Genomic DNA, 22,173 nt, shown 5'->3' on the forward strand with positions numbered 1-22,173 from the left:
TATTTTTCAGTGCCAATGGGTGTCTCAAAAGAAATTAAACCATTGACTTAAAATAAAACAAAACTAAATTACTAACTTGGTTACTCTTTATGTTCCATAAAAAGAATGCAGAAATCTTTCTTTCATGCTCAGTATCCTTGCATCCCATCAACATTATTCAGCATCCTGGAGCTGTTTGGAAAAGAGATTGTTCCTGTTGCCTCCTGCTCAGATGTAAAGATCTTTAATAGAATTCAATCTCCCTCATCAAATGTCAGCTGTACTAAAGATTTATTTTTGTATAGCTGTGCATTGCGTAATGCTTAGCAAGCTTCCTGCACAGCTCAACAGAGTTATCTCATGGCCATCATGGAATGAGTTGGAATTATATTTCTCATCTCCTGGGCCAATTTATTGCACTACATGGGAGTTTCTAATCTCAGTTTTACTAAAATCAATTATAACACTCTGGATATTTGCCAGCACAAGATCAGATTCTGAATCATTCTTTTGTGTTTTGTGCTTTTTTTCTCCTCATTTCCTTTTAATTATGAAACTTTGTGACATAGGCAGAAATCAGTTATAAAATTGTATATTTTTGCTAGTGTGTTTTATATTTGGAAACTTCCGTTCAAAGCAAAGTTAGTTCTTATATAATTGGGCACACATACTTTTGTTCTATGTGCTTTGAATACCAGGCGTTGTTAGCCACAAAAGCCTGGCTAAATCTATGTTAAATTGTAGATAAATACCTTTTTAATTATTATCACAAATAATTGATTCTAAAGTCCACTACCCCATAAGCAGTATGCTATAACAAGTTGCTCTGGTTTGGAGGGGTGTGGAATTTACCCCCCCTTTACTGTATATTATGGAGGACTTACCAGTGAAAAAAAAAAGAACCACAAATGATTGCTTTTCGAACGGTTCCTAGAAAAAAATTCTTTTATGTAAGCATCATGCAACTTACGGCTTGTTTAGTAAAATAGTTTTACTTTCTCCCCAAAAGTATGATAACTTGACTCAAGTGCCTAACGGTGTACGTCACTGTGAGAAACATTTTCAACATTTTGGGTCAACAAGTCCAACTTCCAGGCATTCCGATGCTCTTTAAGACCTTTCCTTCCCAAGGCATTCACGAGGCCTTCCCATCAATTAAGTCCACTCACCTCTTACTTTGAAAGCTCGTTTTTCATTTAATAAGTGAATAGACTTTTTAATAAGATTTCTGAACAGGGTTCATTTTCCCTTGTCAGTTAGCAGCAAAAGTAGAACTAGAATGGGATTAGCTCAGTTCTGAGATTTTCACCTTGTTCTTTAACCTAGCCTTTTCACGGAGGAAACTATTAATGGCAATCTGGTTAATAGAATACAGGGAATACTTCCCCTCCATCACCCAATTTCCAAGAACTGTTAGTTTTGTTTTCCAAAATAAAAAGTAGCTGCAGTAATTCACACTCTTTTTCATTTCCACACATAGAGAAGCCTGAAAACAAGCTAAGCCCAACCTTCCCAAATTGGACCAAATATTGCTGTCATTTACACCCTAAAAGTCAATGTGAATGAAGCAGGAAGCAGAATATAAGCTAGCAACTGTAGTCATTCTAAGTGACTAATCTGTTTGCTTTAGTTACTTTGTCCACCCACCCATTTTCCTTATTTTTCATTTGCTTCTACTTCATATAATTTTATGACTTGAACACATACAAGTCTACCTACTACATCCAGGTGTCACAGCGTTGGCTGATCTTACCAGTACTTGGCATGCAAAACATCACAAAACAGCTAGAACAGACTGTCACATTCAGCCTATAATTCACTTTGAACCCATACTATGTCTGGCTAAATAAGTAAGCAGTTGTAGAACTGTATTTTTCCATAGGAGAGGGTACTTTGCAGAGATAGCAGGGGAGAGATGAGTGATATTCCTCAAGAGAGAAACATAGGTCTCCCAAACTGTCAAAGAATGATGTTATCCTACGGGAAGTAATCTCACGATGCTCCATTTAGCAGAATATCTTTTTCTGAAGTCTTGTGGAACATATTATTTTACTGCTGCAATACTTAGGTAAGGGAGCAAACCCACAATTTTTCTTTCTCAGAAGTGAAACACTGAATGGCTGCCATTTCCATGCTGCGATGTTCAAGCTACTCAAAGAGCCCCCGGGGCTCGGTGCCTTGGGGAGTGGTACAGCCGGGCTCCCAGGCACCAGTGGGCATCAGTGATTCTTGTCTATGCCAGGGGGCAAAGTAGAAAGAAGTAGCAATATGTATTGAAAATGGAAATATTTTCCCTTGAAATGCAGGGTCCTTGTTCAAGCTGGTCAAATATTTGCTGGCAAAACTGTTCTTCAGCGGCAGACTACTCTCATAAGTACTTTTTTAATCTAAAATGTATCTCTTACCTTTGGAAAACTGAGTTTTCATTATTAAACAAAAAAAAAAAAAAAGAAAAAATCTCTTACAGATATAGGTTTCAAGTGAAAACTGAAAACCATCCAAAATTTTCTCTGTGAAAAGAAAGGCCTTGCTTGTTCATGTCCAGTCCTCGTCTCTTTTACCAGTCCACAGCTAGTCTTAGAGTTATTAACAAATAGAAACTTTTGTTAGAAATCAGTTCTGCTTGAAAACATGTCACAAGAACCTACCTAAGGGCAGAGACTATCTCATATATATTATCCTTCTTTTTATAAAATTATTTTATTATTTTATCGATTTGCAGTGAAGTTTTCATTTATTGAGCAAATATTTGAAACATTAAGCAAATATTGACTAGTTTTTATTACTTGAAAACAGATCATGAGCTCTACATCTTTCTGTATGTGAACATCAGTTCCCCACAACAAAAAGTAAATAATGCACTAGCTTCTATTATTATTTCACTCTGGTTTTATTTATTAAAATTCTGTTACAGCACCTCAAAGTCCCAGCATGACAAGTAAACAGAAAATAAAGAGATAGTCCTTGCCTCAGGGTTTGTGATCTTCACAGGACTTTGCAGGCTGAAGCAACAAGCTCCTCCATGGTCCGCACCTTTGCCATCCCAACCAGCTCCACACTGGGAGCAGCATCGTTAATTCCAGTGAGTAAGTCCTGCAGAAAGGCAGCATATGCCCTGACCTAGTACACTTACAGCTCTCCACACAACACAATATACCATGCATCTAAAATATGAGCCAGTAGACAAATACATAGACAGCTATGAAACAAGGAGAGAAGCCAAAATAAGTCAGCTTAGATAGGCAAGCTACTATCGAGTTTCTGTAGACACTGAAATTACAAGTAAATTCAAAGAAGCCGTTTCAGAAAATACGGTGATGTTTTGTGGATGCCTACAGGGAGGTCTTACACAATCTGTGGAGAAGCATAGGGCTGTATAAATGTGCTTCCTTGAAAGTTAATGATGGAGACCAGAAGCCAGTCAATCACAGTCTTCAATGAAAAACTGTAATTTCAGAGGAGTCTAGGACCCCAGGCATGAGAACAGAGGGCACACATCTGAAATCATGGAGAACCAGCAGAGGAGAGTCGTGATCAAAGCAACAGGTTAGGAGAACAACCAATGCAGCAACTTTCTGTATGTATAGAGTGGGGAAAACTGCAGTTTTGATGCTGGAGAAGAGGACTATTGTATTCTTGAAAGTAGTTATTTAGTCTCCCTTTGGTCTATCCTCACCAGACTTAACAACCAGTTTCAGTCTGCTTTTTGAACTCATGTTGTGTAAAAATAAAAAAATAGTAATTTTTTTTAAAAAGTTTTTCCCTTCATAGTGATCATTATACACTTTCAATGTGAGGTGTCAAAATGTATTCTATCTTGGAAAACATTTATGAAGAGAAAGGAATATGACCAGTGAGAAATGAAGTATCAGACTAAAATATAATAGTAGAAAAATTCTGTACTGTGTATGAAATACGGAGCTATGCTAATGCATACTTACATAAAATGAGTTTAGTTAAACCTTCTTTCAAGCAGTTTGAAAATACTTATCTCTCTATGGAAATACATGTAATTTCCATATGCAAATTATTTTATGACAAAGGCTCACTTCTCCATTCTGTAATTGGCTTTGGCCACTAAGCAACATGTTAACAATGAATTTCATCTCCTTTTATAGCACATCTGCTAGTGGTGGATGATAGTCAATTGGCAGAACAGATATCCCAAGCACTGGCACAAAATCAACTTTTTTCTCCCCTTGATTTCATTCATTTCCTGCCAGTTGAAAATCACAGCCTCCCAAAAGTGGTATCAGTTCATACTGGCCCTCAGAACTGAGTGGAATTACTGTAGTTTAAGAAGATGAAGGTATTTTGAAGTTAACTAATAGGATTTGTCGGAAAAGGAATGAACAGATTACTTAGCAGTATCTCCGCACACAACCCGGGAATTTTCTGCACTTCGAATGAGGATATATCTGCTGATGTACAACACTCAACACAATTCAAAGGAAAAACTTGCACAAAGAAAAAGATGTTTCAGGGGCAGGGCGGAGAGGTCAACGTAAATTTCCACCCCTGAGAAAACACATTTAAAAAATGTCCTGCAACATTCTGGCTGAAATGGCGGTTTTAATCTTTACACCAGCTGTTCTAGAAGGCGTAGAAATAATTTCTAAGTTTGATGAGACAGAGGGCAGGGAAAATAACAAAGAAATCAAGCTGACCAAATAATGTGCCTACCTAACACCCTCGTGGAGAAAGTCCAGCAGGGAGCAACGTGGCTTTTCTTGCTAAGGAGACCCGATGCAATGAGGGGACATCCCCGCTCCCTCACAACTCCGAGCTCTGTTATCCTCCATCCCCTGGGGCAGTGAAGCAAAGCATGTTTGTGCTGCCACGACACAGGTGCTTCAGGCGGACACGGATGACTTGCCAATTTGCCTCTGCTAGCACTGGCAGTTCACCCGTGCCAAGACAAGGAATTCCTGGCAGCTCCATTGTCATTAAAGGTCACGTTGCTGGTGTCATTCCTGTCTCCTTCTCCAGCTCCTAAGAAAGTATTTTGTTTTGCAGCAGGTGTGAAATGGTTGCTTAATTGAGCTTGTCCTCTAAAAAGCCAGATGTGAATTGTTCTAAGTACATTTGAGACTATTTGAGAACACATTTTCTTTAATAGAAGTGGCCTAACAAGACAGACTTTTACAAATGTCAACGTAATTGCAGTATTTAAGAAAATACAGATTAAAAATACCCTGAGGACCTAACTTGTATCTGTGCAAACATCTAGCAAATAGTTCAGTTTTCTTTCTGAAGTGCGTTTTTCTCTCTGCAGATAAACTTGGAGGCTGCTTGTTCAATGTTCAGGTAAAAACTTTTGTAAGTTTTTCTGGTTTTCTTCTTACATTTTTAAAAATTTTTAATTTATGAGAATATGGTTTGTGTGAGGAATGTCTAACTAAATACAGTTATAGAGCGAAAATATGGAAGTAAATAAAGCCTACGTTTTCTTGGAAACAAGTAGCAGCAATGATTACAAAATATTCACTTAAAAAATTAACTTCATGAGAAATTCAACAGATACTGTATCTAGTGCTACTCATTATTTCTTCATGTAGTATGTATTTTAAAAATCAAATAATATGTAATACAATGAAAAATTTTTTAAAAAATAAAGCTACTGCTCTCTTTGGTTTAAAAATTGTCCAGTATTTTCTTATTGGTGTTCTTTTAGTGAGAGTAATATTTGCAGATAGCACTGTTGTTCTTGAATTAGAGTATCCTACATTGACAGAACAGTTGAGAAATAATCTTTTACTTCGAATTTACTTCAAATGTTGTTGTATTTCTCTGTAGGACAAGGTGTTAATCACCTTGTTGGACTCCAAAGTGCGATAAAGAAGCCCTTATTCAGTGTATTTCTTCACCTTCTTCTGCAACACATATATGTAAACAATTGTTACTGGCATGGCAACGCCGTTCATTGGAAGGTAAGTCAAAATAGAAGTCCTCTATCAATATTTGTTTTGCTTCTGTTAACATCAAACTAAACAAGTTTCGTCTTTGCTGAGTCTGTATGGCCTGAAACACTGGAGCCACAGACGGAGGGGCCCCGCTGGCACCTTCACAACACGCCCTGAGCGGTGCCTTCCCTTCCCCATCACCTCACTGAGAGCGTGGGCTGGTATGTGCAAGGTCTTACTCAACATGAAACAGAATATCAAAATCTGGCTTTTTCCTCTGACATCTGTACTCAGGTTACAGGTGTTTTTTCCACATTTGTAGCAGTACTATAAATTAAATAAGTCCATGCCACTCAAATATGCAAATTTTTATGTGAATTCAGATATTCAGATGAAAATATTTCAAGATTAGCTTGAAGTGCCTTCTAAATACTTCTATAATAAACCTATGACAAAACGCTAGCTATATTACCTGCAATAGTAGATCTATTACCTGTAGTATGCTTGGGAAGTATGACTTGGCCTGGCTTACCCTCATTTTTGAGGACATTCTAATAACATTTGAGCTGAACTGAGTTGCAGACACACTAACTCAAACAATTTTAACAGATGGAATGATGATGACCTCACGTTGTGGTCTAGACAGACTGACGAAATGACTGCATAACAGAAGGAGGCCTCCAGAATAGGATAAAATACGGATTTTGGTGAAGATAATGAATGAAGCTATGAGGTATGTAATAAATTTACACAATACATTTAAATATGTTCTGTAGAATGATAGTTTTCGTTGAGATGTGATGAGGCTATTTTGATGGCTGCACTTGCTGGATAAAACAGAGGGCTGAATAGAGTTTCAGACTTAGTATCTACACAAACTGTGAATCTGCTCCACAATCCATAAACCCAGCAAAGACAAGCCAGATACACCTATTGACATTCAATCTAGTCTGTGTCTAAGTGCTTTTCTTTGCAGGGGTATTTTCCAAAACAGTTTTCTCCCTAAGTTACAATATCATGGAGAGAAATAACTGCCATGGGAAGATGGTAATTGTTTTTTATTTTGGTGATTAAATCTTTTCTTAAGAGTTTACCATTAAAAAATTCAGCTTGTTCTGAATTGAAAATTTTGTATTTTGTGTGTCCTAATTCAATTAATTTTGAAGTAAGAAGAAAAATGGTTTCTGCTTATTTTTATCCTGGTACCTAGCTCAGGTCTTGAAGCATGAGAAGCAGCTCACAGAGAGGTGAGGTTAGTGGGCAGATTACGAAGTGCAGACAATGTAGCAAAGACCGGGGCTGTGATTGATTGTAGTTTTTCTCGCATGAACATCATCATGACAGATGGGTGACGAAGTATTTTCGCACTGATCTGAAGGAGCTTTGAGTCACCGTATCTTACCTTAAAGAGAAGATGACTTAAAGAATTTTTTTTTTTTTAATATAGGCAGGCTACGTAAGCCTGCATTAAAGTACAAGAAAAACTTAGTGATACAGCACAATACCAACTTTTTGTGACTATAAGCTCTTATTACCTAGGAATAAGCTAAGGAGAACAATGAACAAGCTATGTAGCTCTCACCAAGTGACATCTAATAAAGGCTTTATATCTCACAAAGATACCAGTCAAACAAGTTTAAAGAGAATACTTTACTCTTGCACTCCCATCCTGTACTTTTACTAAACATCCCTACACCACAGAAAGGAAAGGTCAGATTTCTCCTGGATGCCTCTGGGGGTGGTTCCAGTGTGGGCAGAGCCGTGCTCATTCCCATCACCTGAGATGGGTGTGAGGGAAACCATCTGCACCAAGCACAACCACCACAGCAGTTCGGCCTCAGTTTGCAGAATGTCAGCGGAGTTTTTGTGGCACACAGAGGAGCCCTACTACATGCTGAGGCCAAAGCTGCAGAGTTTAATTCTAGTAGAGTTAACTTGCTTATATTTTGAACGTCTGTGAAGTCTAATGTGAATCGAATGTTAAGTAAATCAACCTAGTTTATTAGCAGAGCATGGCATACTGCCATTTATTTCAATTCAACTTCTTTTCCACATCATATGCCTTTTGTGTATTTCACACATGCTTGAAAGATACTATTTTTGGAATAGTTTTCAAGGGGGTTGCTGTGTTTATGGAACTGATTCTTATGTTTTTCCTGAAAATCTGGGTAGTTAGACCCTTGTGTGCAAACCTCTCACAAACAGAAAAAAAATATCAAATCAATAAAAGTAAAACAAACCAGAAATTACCCTGCATCAGTTTAATTCAGTTAAAATTCTAACTTTAGGCTGTATTCGGAAGTCTTTTGGGTCAGAAAATAAAAGCTGAAAAATAATAGTAAGAAAAAAATCTCCTATTTCTCAAACAATTAAAGCACAAGTAGACAAGTTATTAAGCTCTTATTACTGGAGAGCTGAATGTTACGTAGTCTGCTTCTCAGACAGAAGTAATTTTAGGAAGAAACTTAGGAGATTGGGAGTAAGAAATATTTTCTCTCTATTCCTCATATTAAGAAATGAGCAGCTGCTTAAAAATGCTCAGTGGTTTGGAATGTCAGCCCTAGCACAGGGGTACAACTTGGTGGAAAGATTCACAGCCAGAATCATCCAGTGCACATCCATGCTTCTGAACCAGTCCCTCCAAAGGCATGCCAGGTTGTTGTGTTACCTGCAAATGGGACATGTTAGCAGGATACAAGGACTTGCTTTTCACTGGTAGGTCTGAGTATGCAGACACTTCCAAAGTCTCATTAGGACACCAGTCTTTGGAAAGATGTGATTACAAACACAGTGTAATTTAATTTGCTGGCACGCTTCACCACAGGGCTGTGATCTCCAGCTCGCTGGTGTTTGGCATGGGAATATACACCTAGAGCTATAGGTTCAAGAAATATATCAGAGCTAGATTGTGCCTCAAGGCAAATATTCTGTTGAATCTACTGTCCTTCCTGTTAGGTCTTGTGATGTTTTGCTGTACTCATCTACTCACCCCATAAGACGTCCATGTGAGCAGCTCTGCGGTTTTATTTTCATGTTTAAACCAAGCAGCTGTAATCAGCTTTTCTGTAACCTAAATTGCAGTTGTTATGACCATATTAAAGTACAACTTTACAGGCTCAGCCTGTAACTCTGCTATTAGAGGTTTAAACCTCAGTATGGAGAAAGTCTATCATAAAAGTGAAGCTCTCTTTCATATTCTGTGATTCAGCATAGCTATATTGGAGAATCGCTGGGTTTTGCATCCTGCGCTGTGACATTTGGGACCTGCCCCCTGAGCGCCGGTGGAAGGCTGCAGACTCACCAGCTCAGCGTTACAGGTGATATTGCAGTGATGCTGAACCACTGCCTCAGCACTGGCTTGGAGGCAAAAACACACCGAGTGAGTATGTGGAGTGATTGTTAAGGACTCTGCTCTTGAACCTCATCAAAAGTGCATTAATTTCAGAGGGAATGTGGTTTCTCAATTTTTTCAGTGTTCTTTAGATTAATCCGCAAGACATTCTTATTGTTTAAAGTGTTAATGAAAATATTAAGGATTGTGGCGTAAGGAGGTACTAAATGCAGGAACAGAACCTTTTGAAGGCAATAACTTGCCTTATGGCCACTAGTAGAGAAATACATTACTACTTAAATGAAGATACAGGAACAAATGTTTTATCGCTTATATTGGTATGTCCCCACTGACTTTTGCTGTAGGAATAACACTAAGAATGATATAGGAGCAATCTTTTTAACATTTTGTATCTAAAGCACGTTTAGTTGAGGGTACTTCAGTTTAGTAATTACCTCTTGATGGTAATTCCTACATTTAAAAGTCACTGTGAATAACCTCTCGTCCTTCTATTCCAAAAATAAGAAGTGCAAAACAAGCTAGCAGCTTTGCAGTCTGAAAACCTAGGAACCAAATTCTGAAATAGCTCCAGCTGTGGTGCCCAGGAGATCAGCCAGTCTGCTTCCAGCTCCTGTGACATTAGAAACTTCAGCCTACCAATAAAAGGAATGGTCACTTTATTTATCTTCCCAGAGAGTACCAACACACATCTTAAATATCTCTAATTAAATCAATACACTGTCAAAGTGAATCTCTTAGTAGTAGTCACTGAAACAGTGACAATGCACCAGTTGCTAAAGATGTTCTTAAAGCTATTCTAAAAGTGACACTTGAAAGCAAAGGTCTGATAGCAATTTTTAAATTAGATCAGATTTTTGAACAGGTGGTTGGCAGGTCTTTCTCCAGTGCTGATGGAGTTAATGCCTTTGATTCACTAGGCACTATTTTTTCAGTCGTCTTAGAGCAGCACGAAAACTGGTGATTGTTTCTCATAGATCACTTGTTTGCTTGGATTTGGAGAATTCACGTTTCTTTTTTTCCACTTGCTTCAGGGGTTATGGTAGGAAAGACTTCAGTCATAAGTTTGCTATTTCTTGGTACATCTGGACAATGTATTATTGGATTCAAAAGCTAAATTAAAAATGAGGGGAAAAAAGGTTCAGTTCAAGTGAAATGCAGTTTTTTCTATTTTTTCTGAAACATAAAATCAGTTTATGTTAATGCAAAATATTTTCTTTAACCTAAATGTTTTTGTCCTCTAAAATATTTTTAAATGAGAACTTTATTTTCAAGATAAAAACTGAATGTTTTGACTCAGAAATGTCAAAATAAGCTTTAAATTCGACTTGTTTTTACCCTTAAAGCTATTTTAGCTATTCATAGATTTGGAAAATAATTATTCTTTCTCTGAAAATGTTGATGTGAATTTAGTATTTACATAAAATGCCATTTTAATGCCTTTCCCTCGCATTTCCAACATAACTGCAGATACACCTAGTATAATAGGGAACTGAATCTTATTTTCTGTCTACATAAGGCTTGCAAAATGCACATTTCCTAATACATTGCAAGGAAGCATCATAAAAATTGTCCTGATAGGTATCAGATTAAAATGATCTTCTCTTTGTTATGTAATTTACACCATGTACCTCAATTCTATGTCCTGTTTTTTCTCCTCCTTTTGTTTTTATTTTGTTTGACACAATTATCATTCAGACTTACCTATTTTAAAAAAACCTTAATTTTTAAAGCTAAATTTGTTTCAGATTTTTCTTCTGGTTCTGTAGCATAATTTTTTGGTAATAGATATATTCTAAAGCTAGATGATGTCAAGCAATACTTGGACTGACAGAATTTGAAAATACTGAAGAAAGTATCTCACCTATGTGTAAGATCATGCTTCAATTTTTTTGCTTTTTCTAACATAACTACTACCTCAATATAAAAGATATTCAGTTAGAATGTTTCTGGTTTGCTTTCAAACTGCATTGGGTTAGCTTTATATTGTAATCTAAAGTCTAGTCTCTGTATACTTGTCTCTTTGCTTATGCATAGCTATAGCTTTTAAAAAAGACTAGGGAATCTGAATATTAAAATTAAGATACCTTATGAGGACTTCATTTCAAAGGATTTAAGTTTGTCTCGTAACTCAAAAATACATTCATAAGTGTGTTATGTATACATAAACAGATATAACTGTGATATAGAGATTTTAACAGAGGGTGTTTTAAATAATGCTATGAAACAACATAGATGCATGATGTTATTTACTTTTTTAAAAAAGTGATCGTAGTCGTGTGTTGGCAGGATTTATTTCACATGATTTTCATAACATTCCTGGTTATAATTCAGATCAAGATTGCATTTTTATTGTATAGAAGCACTTTGGGTTTTGTATAAAACTGGTTGGTTGGACAGAAACCAGCACATCAGACTAAGAAATTGTGCTGTGAACTCCAGAATTAAAGAATGTGTGTCTCTTGGTTGACTGACTTTGGCTTTAAAAAAGATGTAACTTCAAAATAAGGCTTTTCTTGTGACTAATACATTCACCAGGTTTCAGTCTTATGTGGCTGATATGGGACTCCCTGTTGGCTTATATGGAGTGGTCTCTTCCTGTTACCCCTCCCTTGATTGTTCTTGCAAGGTCTTTCTTTCTCCCCTCTCTCTCTCCAACCATCTATTTTTACAAAACTAGTAGGAACATAATTATCATTGAAAACTCTCAGCCTATGTCAAATCTGGTCGAACCAGCTGGCCAGTTTTCAACAGTCCGTGCCAGGCAGGAGACGCTGAGAGGCACACAGAGACAGGACGACAGCATAAGCTTTCTTGCATTGGGAATCAGTGAAATCAACAATAGCCACAAACTTTATTTCCTGAAATCCTGTGAATTCTGTAAAGCTGTGTCAAAAGTACTCCAGTTATCCAGCTGAAAAATGCAGTGATGGACTTTTCTGTTCCAACAGCTTTCAGTGGCATGCTCTTATGATAGACCCCCTGCCTCCTTGTCACACCAGCATCTGCTTATTATGCTTGAGAAACCTGGCGTGGTCTTGAGCCACCATTTCACACAATTCTGTAACGTGGTAACTTCTTTCCTCCCTTGTTCTTTTTCTTTCATGAATTTGCCAATGTGGCAAGTGGCTTTGATGGTTTGGACGCTTCAGGAATGGGGCTTGTAAGGTGAGGAAAGTCTCAAGCATCTTCTGTTCAGCCTTCCTGGCAATAAAGACTTCTTTTAGTACAAGTTTGAAATTCAGCTGCCAATATTTTACTTTGAGGCTCGGGAGATTCTGGAGATTCAAGACTTAAGAGATTCTTCTAATTTTATCTCTAATGTGTCTTGGACCTGTAATGTAAGGAACCTTCCTTAGTTCGCAAAGACCATTAGTAACATGTGCTGGCAGGCCAGCTGTGCTCAAGGCATTTTCCAGTGGTGTTCCACCAACCTTCATTTAACATTTGTGGTTCTGTGGCCAGGGTATGTGGTCAGGGTATTAATTCACAGCATTTCTGGGGAACAGCATCCTGGGTGGGCTGTAGAAGGAGGTGATGGAACTAGTCATTAATTAAATTCTCCCTTCTGCAGACAGCCCTACCCTTGAAGGACCTATCTCTTAGTGAACAAGCAGCAAAGAAAATACTGATTTATGAAAGTTAATCCAGCAAGCTGGACACTGATGTGTTATTCACCAGAATGGCCCCTCCCTGGAGCTTTGCATGATAGACTTGTTTGGGAATGAGAGAGGGCAGCCCTCCTTTCCTGAAGCTGCTTCTGTTTCTAAAGTTCCACTTCATATCCCACGTTTAAATTTTGCTGTGGCATAAATATTACCACAGTGAGAGAGAAGCAGGCAAGCTGAGGGCTTGAGTATTGACACCTTGTTAATAGCACAGCTCAATGTGAGAGCTTTCTAACTAAAGTTTGCTTGCAACAGTGTAGTTTTTACTTACTTGCACCAAAAATAAATCTTGTTAAGATTTGTACTAACAGTAATTGTTTTTCTTGATCAAAGTGCTAGTTATAGGATACATATTTCATATTAGGCCTATAAAATATATCGTCTTCCAGTAATGGGAGAACTGGGGAGGCTCAGAGGTGGCAATAGCAGGAGAAACCAAAAGTAAAGCTGTGGGATTACAGCGTTGCTGTCAGCCGTTTCAACTTGAACTACTATATTTTTACCAGCTGCTTCTTGAATGTGCTGGGGAGCAGTTTGAGGAAAGAGAAACAAAACCTGGAGCAGGCACTAACTTACCCAGACCACTGTGGCTCCAATTTTAGAAATGAAAATAAATATCGAACATACATATAATCCTATACTATGGCAAAGGCAGACACAATGACATCTCAGGCTTTCTCTGTGGTGCTACTGGCATGCAGTAGAGTAATTGCCACATTATCGAGCTCATTTTGAATGGAACCGAGTCAAGTTTAATTAGCTCCTGTCTTTAGAGCATTTCTTCACCCACAGCACTTGCAGTCTTTAGGGTCCTGCTGTGCAACTGTAATGTTCTGCACAAAATGCAAGCTGTTAGGGGAATCCCATCCTGAAACCTGCCCTAGTTTACCATTACATACTGTGACTCCTACACTAGTGGTGGTCCAGTTTTTGTTTGTCTCTTTCTTCTAGGATATCTTTACATCCTAATTTCACATAGTACTGCATGGCAGCCTGGCTGGTCCAGCCCTTAAGCCTTGGAAACGTCCTTCATGGATTAGACCATATTTAGACCCTGAGTTTTTTCTTGCAGATTTTTGTTCCTTATCTGTCCGCAGTCATTGCCACACTGCCTTTACCAAATGACTTGTCACCTCATCTGCTCTGAAATTTTTTGCGTCTCATTCATTGATCAAATGCTATTGAACAGTAAATACCATTTTGGATTTTAGTTCTCTTATTTTTGTGAAGAAGTGCTACAAAATAATGAGTTTAAAATGCTACTTTATGATTTTAGTTTTGTGTTTAACATAAGTACAGTCTTCTAAAATTACAGAATGCTTTCCTAATTCTAATGATAGACATCACAAAATTGCCCACCAAACTTATGAAAGGTGCTCTATTTCAAATTCAGAATTGCTGTTCAAATTATACTGAGTATGACTGGAATACTTCCAGAACATTTGAATTACACCTAAATGATAGGAAAATATTTTCTTAAAATACAACTTTAAAAATCTACAGAAATAGTTGTGGAACTCTGAATGCTTAATTATTCCTTCTATTCCTGGCTTTTTGCAAAAGTATAAAAAAACCCACTGATTTGTTCTACTTAAAGCTGCTGATGTAGCTCATGCTAAACAGATTAAATACAAATTTGGTGTGACTGCATTTCAAATCACATGGTAAAACTAAAATGTGGATAAAGCAGATAACTGTTAAAGACTAAAAGTTCAGAGAATTAAGTTGTGCAATGAATGCTCGAGGTGTGGTTTTGTCTCATGCAGGGTTCCTCAGCTCAGCTGATCACCAGCTTTGACAACTGTGACTGTTACCCCGGCTGTTGAGCTCTCCTTGCTCTGGGAGGGACTTGTTCCTTCTCGGCTGTGTCCTGCCTGGTCAGTTCCAGGGCTCGGTGAAGCAGCAATGGAGAGAGGGGGAGCTTTACCATCCAGCCCCCGGCCAAAGCATTGCTTGCTCAAGTTTTTTATTTTCTAAAAAGACCTAGGACCAAAATTTTCATGAGTAGATTAAACTATGTTAATGGGGTGATGAGACCAATTTCAAACTTGTTTGGCATAGAACATGTACTTAATGGTTTCTTACGCTCATCTTGAATGAACAGCAGAAATTGAATCCACCAGTATCAGTAAATATTAACCCAGACCGTTAAATACATGCCCCATTTTAGCTACATGAATCATTCAGCTGATCCTAAAAGGATGGCTGTCCTTACAAGCTGAAAGAATATAAGCCATTTAAGAAATAACAGTTTATCTAAGCTCATCTGTTTACATGTTTATTGGATCTTTCTTACAATATAATTTCACACTAATAACAGAATATCACTCTCATGCAGACCTCTTGTGAGTCCTTTTCCTTGCTCGGTTCTGTTTTAGACACTCTTTTGATATACTCAGAGGGAATGTCTCTTGTTCCTTTGTCAACATTGCCCCCAAAACATAAGCACAGTCAAGTGAGTGCAATAGGAGAGGGATTTGAAACAGTTAAGCCAAGACAAGAGTAGTCACAGGAAAATTGCTTCTTTCAGAAGATGCTTAATCACTCTCTGATGACCACTGAAATGGATTCTGTTTGCACAAACGTGACTGTAATCAGAGTGAATACTGAAATAAACTGTACGTCAGTGGCAGTTTGAACAACTGGGTTTGCACAAGTGCCCTCAGTTTTATCTTTTTTCTTGCAAACATTTTCCTTTTTGTCTGTCTTCATTAGATTTATGAGTTCATATACTGCAACACTGATTCCCTTTTTTTCCAAAGAAGATTTTGAGCTGCCAAGATCCACCTTGAAACTCCTATTTTTTAAATAAGCTTAGATGACAAAATGTATATAGTTCTTGCTCAGTGAAAACCATTTGCTTACTCACCGTTGTTTCACCATCTTTCAAGGAAATCACCACAGGCTGAATGTGTCAGATACTCTTCCCAGGTTTTATTGCAGTTATTTGCTGTGATGAAATCATAAACTACATCACCTTCCCAGACTTCTTGCTCAAATTCCATAGGTCTTTATCTTGAATTCTTCTGATATTTTTAATCATTGTTTCTGTAAACAGTTCTCTTATTTCTTTCACATCAGTTCACCTAGAACGCAATTCAGTCTTTGCTCACTAGAAACCAATCAAGCCTCATAATTGTTGTCCTTCCTAAGCAGCATGGCTAGCCAAAATAGCCTACATGTTTTCCTAGTTAGGATAGGAAATTGTAAGGAAATAAGAGTCCTTTGATGCCATTAAATCTGTTTTCAGGATCTGTGATTACAGTTCCTGCTTTCTCAAGCATGGGAGAATTCAAAACACAAGAGTATCTTCCTGCTCCAGCCTCTTTCAGCCAGCACCCAGTACAAAGGCCTCTGACTTCCCTGGGCAGGCTTCAGCGCTGCTTTGGCCTTTGTCATTACGTTGTTCCTGAGCTCTGCCTTTATTTCCTCTGAATTGTCTCCTACCTACTGCCCAGCTCCCCGGGCAGCATGCAGAACCTTCTCCGCTGGCAGTTTTCAAACTGCTGAGCAACCTTGTACTTATCTTTGGTTTGCCAAAGAAACATTTGCTAAGTATTCTTTTGCATTCCTTATTATTGAAAGATGGTGGTGAAGTCCCGCAATTTCAACCCAAGCGACAAACACTATATGAAGGACTATCTCGGGAGGATGTGGGAGAACGATCACTGCTACTTGTTCCAAATAAGACCTACATATTCTCAACATAAGAAACTTGTTGCTCTTACAGTGAAACTATTTGTATTAAGATTTTATTCAAAATGGTGTTTCCAAGTGTATCTAAGACAGCTAGTGGCAGGTCTTGGTGAAATGCCATTGTCCCTGCAATGTTTGAAAACACAGAAGAAAGTCTCAACAATTTTGTCCCTGCTTTGTATTAGAAAAACAAAGCCTTAGGAAAAAATGTATCAGTAATAAGATTTTGTTGCAAAATCATGATTAAGGCTAGTGTGAAACTGTATCACAGATTTTGAATCAGGTTGTGAAATATTCTGAGTGTTGTAATTCCCAGTCAAGCCGAAGTCAATTGGGATGTTTGGGAGAACGCATAAATTTCACCATTGATTTTAGTAAGAAACCAGTGAAACAATCCTTTTAAAAGAGTTAAGTATTTAGACTTCTAAGTAATTGTCACACGATTTGGAAGCAACAGTTACCAAGTATTTGGTGACCACCAGAGAGCTCTTTAGTGCTCTCCACATTATTTTGTGTGCTTTTTACATATGCTCTGTGGAAGTAGCTGTGCTAGAACTGAACAGTCGTCCAAATTCTGTCTTTAACTGATAAGTTGGAGCCAGCGCTTTTATTCGAACTAACAAACGAGACAACTAGATACATGCAACACTGCTTGCAAAACTACAGCTCTTGCCGCCTGAGGCTACCCGTGACGGGCATCGTTTCCTCCGTGCGGAGGAGCCGCCGTGAGTTACAGCCCGGGGGCGTGCGCGGGAGCCCGGCGGGCTCAACCCGGGGCCCTGCGCAGACGTGTGGAAGAACCACGCACTCGCTCGCGGTGCGGGGAGCCCCGCCGCGCCCCTTTGGTTGGGCTTGATCCGTACCTGATCGGGAGGGGTTAAGAACATGATTTTTAAAAGGAAGGTGGTGGGGGGGAAAGAATGTTTGGCATTGCTGTTACTTCCGGCTGTCAGAGCCACGACTTTATCTCCACCCGGGATCTGCGCTGCTCTGCGGTGAAGCCGGGGCTGCCGCTACCCCCGCCGCGTTAGCCGCCCGGGGTTTGAAAATAGCGCGCAGCGCCGGCAGCTCTGCGCTCACGATTCTTCAGGGACTCGTGTCCTTCCTTCAGCGCCCACAGCCGCGGCTGTTCCGCCGGCGGCGGAGCCGGTGAGTGACCCGCACCCCCCGGCGCTGCGCCGCGCTGCCCCGCGCCCCCGGCCGCCAGGGGGGACCGGGCAGCTGCTGCCGGCCCCGCGCCCGCCCGCCTCCCCGACATGGTATCACCCGAAACCCGTATCCCGCCGTGGCGTGGTATATCCCGGCGCGGGAGGCGCTTCCCCCAGGCCGGGCGCGCCCGCCGCCCCCCCAGCCCCGCTCGTCCCCCGCGCCGAGAGGAACAAGGGCGCGCCCGCCGCTCCCTCTCTTTGTGTGCGAGCAGGCGGCGCGCGCGGGCGGGCCCGAGACACAGCGCGGCGGAGCGCGCCGGGCAGCGTGAGAGGCAGCGAGCGGGGCGGGCGGGCGGCGGTTTGGAGCGCTGCGGGGGCGGGAGGAAGGTGGAGTGAGGAACGCGGGGCGGTGGCGGGGGGGGAAGGCAGGCAGGCCGGCCGGCCGGCGGGTAATGATGGCGTGGTGTGCGCGGCCGCTGGGCGGCCGGGAGCGCTGAGGGGAAGGAGCAGGCGGGACCCCCGCCCCCAGGTAGGCTGACTCGGGAAGTTTGGGGCGAGGTGCCGGGCGGCTCTGCTGCGCGCCCCGCAGGCCCCGCAGCGCTGAGGCACCGCCACGGGGAAGCCCCAACTTGGGGCCGAAACTTGAGGCTTCCGCGCAGCGCCGAGGCGCCCGGGGCCCTGCGCCCCGCCGAGCCGCGGTTTGTGCGGCGGGGTCCGGCCCGGGCCCAGCCTCCGCGGGCAGCAGGAAGGGCCGGGCGCTGCCCCCCGCGCTGCCCGGCCCGGGACGGCCGTTGGCGGGAGGGGCGGGCAGCCGGGAGCCGCGGGGGCTCGCCCGCCGCCGCCGCATCCCCCGCCGCCGCCGCCAGGTCGGTGCAGCTGGGGCTCCGCGTCCCGGCGGACACAATGGGCTTTATCCCGCGGGGAGCTCTCGGGCGGCGTTTCCCACCCCGAGTTTTCGGATTCGTGTCACACGCCGGCGAGGCCCCGAGTTAACGAAAACTCTCTCTCTCTGCAGATGGCTCTCCGGATACCGCGATCCGCCCTGGGGATAATACCCGATGTGGCCATTTACGCGCTTTGATTTCTTTCTCTCCACGTCTGCTCCCCAGCGCTCCATTTCCGTGCGGGCGGGGAGGCCGGCCCAGTGAAAGGCTGCTTTTCGCATCTCCTGGGGATCTCATCTGCCTGGTGTTGGAGGGTGAAAGCTTTGTGCCTGGGAGCCGTCCTTCCCATTCTTCTTCGGGAGTCGAGGGAGCTTTTTCTCTGACAATGATGAAAACCGAAGGCAAAGGGGAAAGGACTTTAAGAAGTGCTTCCCCACACCGAAATGCCTATAAATCTGATTTCCATGCTATCAAATGCTCTTTTGATGGCATAAACAATTCTGAAAATGCTTCCAACAAAACAGGCTTGCATCAGAAGCTGAGCACCTCTGCCAACGGAGGGGGAAATGACCCACACAGTCGAGGCAGAGCTGCCACTTATGGCAATAGGGTACACAAGATCAAAAATATGTTTCTGCAGATGGGAGGCTCTTCTTCCACACCCTCTTGTGAAAGCAGTCCACCTGCTGAGACCAAGTTAATCAGCCGGGCCACAGCAGCAGAGTATGGACCTTCTCCAGGTAGCCCATCTTTCCTCATTGTCCAAAAAAACAATCTTCTTAATACAAGTACCAGCCCCTGCGGCAGTCCTGTGGATTTGTTGTCTGTGCCTTCTGCTGCCGTCAAGGTCATTCGTAGCAACAATGAGGCAGACTTGGACAAAGTTGCCTTGGCAGAAAAATTTTCAGAGACCAGGAAGCTATTTGAGAGAAATATAAAACAACGCAGCTCAGTGGATAGATATTCCCCCAGCAAATGTGAAAGAAGTGAGGATAAGAGAAGACGCGGTTCAGCTTCTGATTCCAGCAATGTGGTGGACCACTTCAGTTTTGATGCAGAAGCGAGTCTTCCAGTTGCACTGGAGAAAGTTGAACATCAAGGTAACGAGGAGTTGAAGCAGCAACATCCCACTAGTGGTTCCAAATCCTCCTTCCTGAATGCAGGGCCCATTTCAAGGAGGCTGGAAAGCTTTCTGGGTGACAGTGATACTGAAGAATCCAAAGAAATTTCCAAAAATGATAGTCCTTCGAATCAGGACCCTTTGAAAGGCCACTACAGTTTGGATTCATCTGCTGTTGCTGAAGGTTGTCCGGAGAAGGCTGTGTCCACCAAAGCGTCAGTGATCCCCAGAGATGAGCTGAGCGAGGTGCTTGGCAAAGACAAAAGAGAGCAACTGGTACTTGAGAGAAGCCTATGGGATATGGGCGGTACGGCAGGTCAGGAGCCTCAGCAGAGATCAGATACTGTTCTCTCCCAGGTTTCCCCCATGGTAGGGACTTGCGCGGAACTGGTTGCACAAGATGAAACCTCAGGGCATGAAAAAGGTTTGGAGAAAGATCACATTGTTCAAGAGAATCAACCACTCAGATGTCAAGTACAGGAAGGCAAGAAGAGTGACTACTCCTTGGATGTAGTAGAAGAGTTTATGGAAGGCAGCGAGACCAATTTGGAGGAAGAAAGAGAGGGAATGTCTGTGAAAGATGGTCCAGTTACACAAGTTCAGGATGTTCTAGGGCAGGAAGGGGATACTGAGGAACAGGAGCAAGTGGTAGAAAAGCAGAGCGAGAACTTCAGTGCTTTCGGCATAGAGAATGCGGCTTTTGATGATGACAGGGATGCAGAGCCAGAAAACCAAGGGCCTGAAGGCAAAGAAATTTTGGAGGGAGAGGAGGAGGAGTATATGTATGACAGTGAATATGAGGAGTTTCCTGGACTTTCTGAAGAGGAAGATCCTGAGCCAGACAGAAGAGTCAAGTTCTCAACAGCTCCTATCAAGGTAAGTACATTTGAATTTTCCTGATTTTATTGTTTCACAGTCAAAAGTACCCAGGAAATACATTTTTGTGGTGTTTTTTTCAAAGTCCTAAAAACCTTTAAAGTGTAAGTTTATAGCTTTTATTCAAAACTGAATGAGACGGAAGTTATAACCTCTCTACAAAATTTATAAATTAGTCACAAGTGATTTGTGAGTCACAGCAGCTTCATGAGCTAGTCAGCATAGTGAAACATGTGAGATTTTACTTAATGGGCGTTTGCAGGAACACAAACTTTTAGGAATAGATACAAACAAATGTGACTTTTAATACCTGCATTCATTTGTTCAAAATTGAGGCATTCCATTAGGAAGGGTTTTTTCAGTTGTACAAAAGTTTTAAAAAGAACAAAACAAAAAGAAACCTCATAGCAGACCTTCAGATTCAACTTCAAACTAGTTTTCAGAGTTAACTGTGAGAAAATATCAAATGATTAGTTCCTTTTATGTAAGATTTTAGAATTCTCTCTAATAATAGCCATACATATTTTGTTTGGTTTTTTTACTGGCTTGGTGAACAAGCTGCAGGAATGTAAACACAGTTATTTTGGAGCTATGAAGTTGCAGAAGTAGAAGTTACAGGGCAGACTGGATAATGGGTAGTATAAGTTACAACGCTAACAAGTCAGAAAGATTTAGGTGCCTGATCTTCCTCTACCAAAAATACCCACAAAATAAGTCATTCCACGATTCAAACCATGTTTACCTATAGTCTCATTGCAGACTTCAGTTATTCTAGTCCTTCTTAAGGTTTGTGAGGAAATTTGGGAGATGCGCACCACGATGGAATTGGAAACTATCCAGGCTCTCTCTTCTTCTCTTCTTCTACTATTACGTGAATGAAAAATATTGTATTTAGTAAACAATTTTTACACTTTGTTTCTACAGAGTCAGGACTTGTTTTTACTGATCAGAGGGATGTAAAAATTCTGACTCCTGTACTTCCTGCAGTGGAGAGCTGTAATTTCCCAGTTTGTTAAACACATGCCTGTGCTGTACCCCAGAAAATGTTTTGGGTGTGGCAAAATAAGAGTTTTGTTACATGTGGGTTTTTTATAGTCTCTCCATAGCCAGGCTGACTTTAAATGGGTTTCTTGCAGTCAATGCTGCTTTAGTGGTGACCTGGAGCGCTGAAGAGGAGAGTGCCGCGATGGGAAACTGCATAATGAGTGGTGTGGGCTGTGAGAGAGCCGGAGGGGCATCAGTCCATTTCCTCTCACATTTGTGCACTGAGTATCTGAGGAGAGTGCTGTGTAGAGTCTGCTGTAAATGTGTGTTCGTTGAGTGACTGCTGTTTGCCTGCTGTAGGCAGGGTTTGACTGATCATTGCTGAAATCCCACTGAAGCAGTGGCTCTAACAGACTTTTCCTGCCTTCTCTGTTACATCTATGCCAGACTTAGTTCAAACCATTAGCAGAGATCTCTGAGCCAACTGTGATGGAAGCTCTCCTGTAGACAAACCTCACTTTCTGGTAACTAGCACTGTTCAATTACAGCTGCTTCTCTGAAAGCCA

The 22,173-nt window shown here is 41.3% G+C and overlaps 1 protein-coding gene across 7 annotated transcripts in view; it reads left to right on the plus strand.

Moving 5' to 3' along the window:
- Positions 1 to 5,265: 5,265 nt before the first annotated feature.
- LOC135990246 (neurabin-1-like) overlaps positions 5,266 to 22,173 on the plus strand; it is a 55,358-nt gene continuing 38,450 nt past the window's right edge. For 4 of the 7 annotated variants that reach the window (XM_065637765.1, XM_065637770.1, XM_065637769.1 and 1 more), the window contains exons 1-2: positions 18,162 to 18,272; positions 18,759 to 20,623. In XM_065637765.1, coding sequence (XP_065493837.1) covers positions 19,013 to 20,623 — 1,611 coding nt within the window. In that variant the 5' untranslated portion in view covers positions 18,162 to 18,272; positions 18,759 to 19,012. Of the gene's footprint in view, positions 5,299 to 5,775; positions 5,910 to 6,491; positions 6,616 to 9,090; positions 9,262 to 17,635; positions 17,745 to 17,985; positions 18,069 to 18,161; positions 18,273 to 18,758; positions 20,624 to 22,173 lie in introns of those variants that run through there. The other 3 variants (XM_065637766.1, XM_065637767.1, XM_065637768.1) reach the window with 3 other exon arrangements.

This window comes from Caloenas nicobarica, chromosome 6 (genome assembly GCF_036013445.1).
Source record: "Caloenas nicobarica isolate bCalNic1 chromosome 6, bCalNic1.hap1, whole genome shotgun sequence".
NCBI lineage: Eukaryota > Metazoa > Chordata > Aves > Columbiformes > Columbidae > Caloenas > Caloenas nicobarica.